This window comes from Acyrthosiphon pisum, chromosome A2 (genome assembly GCF_005508785.2).
Source record: "Acyrthosiphon pisum isolate AL4f chromosome A2, pea_aphid_22Mar2018_4r6ur, whole genome shotgun sequence".
NCBI lineage: Eukaryota > Metazoa > Arthropoda > Insecta > Hemiptera > Aphididae > Acyrthosiphon > Acyrthosiphon pisum.
The window spans coordinates 64,160,878-64,165,504 of NC_042495.1; the positions used below are offsets into that span (position 1 = coordinate 64,160,878).

At 26.7% G+C, this 4,627-nt stretch overlaps 1 protein-coding gene across 1 annotated transcript in view; it reads right to left on the minus strand.

The window, feature by feature from the left end:
- Window positions 1-4,627, minus strand: part of LOC103308569 (glutamate receptor ionotropic, kainate 1) — a 19,541-nt gene that overhangs the window by 6,142 nt on the left and 8,772 nt on the right. The window contains exons 8-13 of the mRNA XM_029489968.1: window positions 4,421-4,522; window positions 4,222-4,360; window positions 4,020-4,157; window positions 3,741-3,948; window positions 752-983; window positions 579-691 (exon numbers count right to left, since the gene is read on the minus strand). Of these exons, the coding sequence (XP_029345828.1) occupies window positions 579-691; window positions 752-983; window positions 3,741-3,948; window positions 4,020-4,157; window positions 4,222-4,360; window positions 4,421-4,522 (932 nt within the window). The remainder of the gene's footprint in view (window positions 1-578; window positions 692-751; window positions 984-3,740; window positions 3,949-4,019; window positions 4,158-4,221; window positions 4,361-4,420; window positions 4,523-4,627) is intronic.

The following is a 4,627-nucleotide window of genomic DNA, read 5'->3' on the forward strand; positions in this document are numbered from 1 at the left end:
GATTGTATAATATTATTCGTGGGTACTTGAAACTTCTTAAGTATACTATTATATATCTATGATTTACACGGTTTTTTGTTGATGTATAACGCGTTATAACTTATAAGTATCTAATAGATATTATGATATGATTAATTTGGAATTTATTATAGGTACCTATTATAGGTCAATTTTTTTTTATTACCATAGATAAGTATATTTATGTCTATTACATAGACTGATATACCGTCTCCGCTCAGAATCGTTTTTCTTATACAGTGATATTATATCATTGAATTCAAATTTAATACTGTCCATTATACGGTGACCCACTTCTAACCTACTGTACAGCAGAGCGACATCCACTTACCCACCTTTTTTTATATACAATTATAGTCTTCAGTAGGTTATTTGTCATGAAACAGTTTTTAGATATGTTTAAAAATGTATTTTATATTATATAGCTACATAATAATTGATAGGCACATATTTGTTTAAAAAATGTAAGATGCAAAAGAATTACAAAGTCAAATTATATAAAACATTAAAACAATATATTTGATTATTTACATTATCATAGTTAAAAATTTTGTACCAACCTTACACCTTTTATCGTCAGATACTGACCACCATCTATTTTTTAGGTTCATCAACGCTCCTGACTCTGAAAGCTTTAACACAGCCATGTTTACAAGTGTTCTATGAGGTGCGTCTATAATAAATTAAAAAATTATATTTGATATCAATGACATAAAAGTGATTCATACTCAACTGAATGGCATTGCAATACCATAGGCCTTGTTATCTAGCCAATAACCCACTTCAGTAAGATCACAATTTCTCTGCACTTCGTACTCGATAGAACTGGATTCCATAAAGAAAGCATAATGATTTCTCTCCTTCTTCACACGATCCACCCCCTGTTTGTTATCAGATACCATCACAGAATCGCCGTTTAGTTCCATAACACTCCACATCTTTTGGTATAAATTTACATCAGAGTTCTATAACAAAATAACATTATTAATAAGGATTAAGGAATGTCATTAAAATGAAAAGACCTCCAAAATATGCTTCTAAAGATATTATAATGATTTAGGTACTACATATTAATATTATGCATTTATTTTTTATTTTTTTAAATATTCGATCAAACTTAACAAATTCAAATGTTTTAAATAATCAGTACCTACTCATAATAACCGAAGTAAATAGAGTAGGTATTAATGATTTATTATATCTGATTAACTGGATTAATAAATAATAATGACAGATCATAATTTTGACAATAATAATTGGAGACTGCAATCTATTTTTTTTAAACGCTTGAAAGATATTATGTTACTTATTGAGATTTAAAAAAGATTTTATTCCAAAACACAATTTGGCATAATTTTATTAAAAATTTAAGCTAAAATAAAATTATGTAGGTACTATAAAATTACTTAAATTACTTAAATCTTTTTGATAGAGGTAGAAAAACTTGTTGAGAAAAATGCTAATCTCGAAAATCAGAGCATTTTTACTACCCTAAATGAATGTTGATGACAGACAGAAAAAAAAACATCATTGAAAATATAATATATCCTTTCGCTCCGCTCATGACGCCAATTACAATTACAATTTAAAAAACCTACAATTATTGAATTAATTACAATTATTGATAAAAGTTATACCTATGTATGAAAAACAATTACGAAAACTATATGGATAACAAATGATTTATTTATGTCTAAATATTCCAAAAAATAATATTTAGAAAAAAATTATCAAGATTCAAATTAATTTAGTAAAAATAATATTTATATTTTAAAAATCTATAAAAAATATAATTGACTTAAATACCTAAACGTTTTTAACATGAGATTTTTTTTTAAAAATTAGATTTACATATTGGGTGTTTTTAAATTTTCCAAAAAATATTTAATACAATTTATGATATTTGATTTTCAGTATTAAAAAATAAAAAAAGCGATAAGTGGGTTTCGTTCTGCTCAGTCCGCTTTACAATTGGTTACAAGTGAGTCACTGTCATGAACGGTGTTAAATCTGAATTCAATGAAATAAAATGATTGTATACGAAAAACGATTCTCAGCAGACTGTCGTCAGCTGTGATATTCATAGGTAAGTATTGTGATTAAAGTAATTTATTTTAATATTAGGCATTAGTACAAAAATAAATTAAATTTATTTTTGACAAAAAAATTTCATAATATAGTACTTACTTCCGATATACCAACAGGCCACGAATAATATTTTTAAATTACAACAAAGTAACTAAAATTGTTTGTTTTAATTTCGTCCAAATTTAAACTTATAATGTCTGTGAAAATAACTGTGTTTACATATTTTTTAGATTTCTTGTTTACTGTATAAAATATTAATTATGAGAATCGTTGTTTTAAATTTTCAACCCTTAGCTATAAAATTTGGACATTTTATAAACTTTGAATTAAATTTGATACATTTTGTAAATTTTTTAACTTTAAACATATATAAAAATGCAAATGGATCTTTAATATATTTCATCTGCTATTATATCAACTTATGAAGAACTTTGTATTACATTTTTAAGCTTTTTTACATAACAAATGCAATTTTATTGACATTTATAGAAAAAAAACTAAAAAATTTAAAATTTAAAATGTCTACGAATAACTCAAAACGAGTCAAAATATATTGAAAATGTTCTTATATAGAGAAAATGATAATATAAACATTTTAAGAAAATTTAAGTACTTACAGAAAATAGTTTTTGATTAACAATAAAATAAGAAAATCGTTGTATGAGAATTTGTTAATTTACGGGGAAATATCGAAGGTCTAACTTCAAACGCTCGTAAAAAATTGTTTTGTCTTTCCGGTAATCTTTTTGTTTTTGTTAAATGTGGAAAAACACTTTCTTATACAATGATATTATATCATTGAATTCAAGTTTAATACAATCCATTATACATTGACCCACTTGTAACCTACTGTACAGCAGAGTGCCAGAGTGACATCTACTTACCCGCTTTTTAAATTTTAAGTTTGATAATTTTTGTCGAAATTAAAAATTTTAATATTTATGAAAAAAATTGTGAATATTATGCATAATCAACTGCTATTGTAAAAGTATATTAGGAGCTGTGTATTATATTTTCACGCTTTTTGACCAAACAAACAACAATTTATACATAAAAAATGTATTATATAAAATTATATTTATTATATAACAAAAAAGTACAATATAAGAAAATCGCTACATGAGAAATCGAGTGAATATCCAATGATGTTAAAATTTGAACTTCAAACGCTCATAAAAATTTAATTTAACTTTCCAGTAAATATTTTTTTAATAAAGATAGACAAACTTATGAGAAACCTTAGCTAAAAGAGAAGTATAAAAAAAAATGTGATTGTATTTTTAATCGTTTTCAACTGCCATTGTAAGAACATATTAGGAGCCTCGTATTAAATTTCAAGCTTGTTGACTCAATGAATAAAATTAATAACTAATAAAAATTAATAACCCTAAACAGCTGTAATAACTAATAAGTGGTTTTCTGTAGGTCGGCAAAAAAAGACAATGGTTTTGCGTAAAAATCTCAGTTTTCCTTAATTTTTTGTTTGTTTTTCTAGACGCTTTTGAATACTATTGAGAATTTTAAATATTTAAATATTTATCTTTGTAGGTATATTTTGAATTAATTTAACCACAGTAGATTTTTTTTATCAATAGGTATTACTAGAATAAAACATGTGTGCGCTTTGCACCTACTTGAAAGAAACTGGCTGTAGATTGATCAGTTACACATCCATACTTGATGCCATCGGTGCCTCCCTTTTTGTCTAGATCATCTACATTCTTTATAGTGGTTTCCATCCGATTAGATGTTAAAAATGCTGTCCAGTTGGCAGTGTAAGATTGAGTCATAATAAGAGCAAAGAACCACCACATAGCAGCACATAGTCTGGTTGGAAAGGCTCTGAAATTTTACAAGTGACACCAATTTATTATTTTTATGAATACTGTTTTTAAATCGCAAGTAAGATTTACCTAGGCAGAATATCGCTACCTTGACAGAGAATGGAACCCATTGAAAACCATAAGCAGTTAAGCAATGATAGGGAGTTTTCTAATTCTACTGGATGAGGATTGCAGGGGTGAGGGTTCTGCCATTCGTTAGGTGTAATTCTATAAACAATTAAATAATGTAACTATTATATTTGAGTAAATATAACATAGAATTTTGAGTTACCTGGCCAAGAAAAATAATACCAGAGACAGGCCCAAATAAGCGGTTGCGGTAAATATCCATACTTGAAAGGAAAGTGGCTGGGTGAATGAAAAAAGATTGGTTTGCGGCTCTTCTGGTTTACTGAACAATATACTGATACCTGCATAGAATATGTAAGCATTTCTACAAGATAGTTTAAACTTTAAAGCATTCAACTTACCCAAGTTCATAAAAGGCATGGTAAAATCCACAGCAGACCTTCTTTCGTGAGTAATTGTTAAATCACAGACCCCCAAGTCAGCTCTCTGTGAATACGTCAAACGTTAGATCTCTATCAAGCTTGGGGTCTAACTATCATTACAGTTTAAAACAGTGTATTTTAAAATTTAATATTACTAAAAATATTGGTACCTACTATTTCAATAAA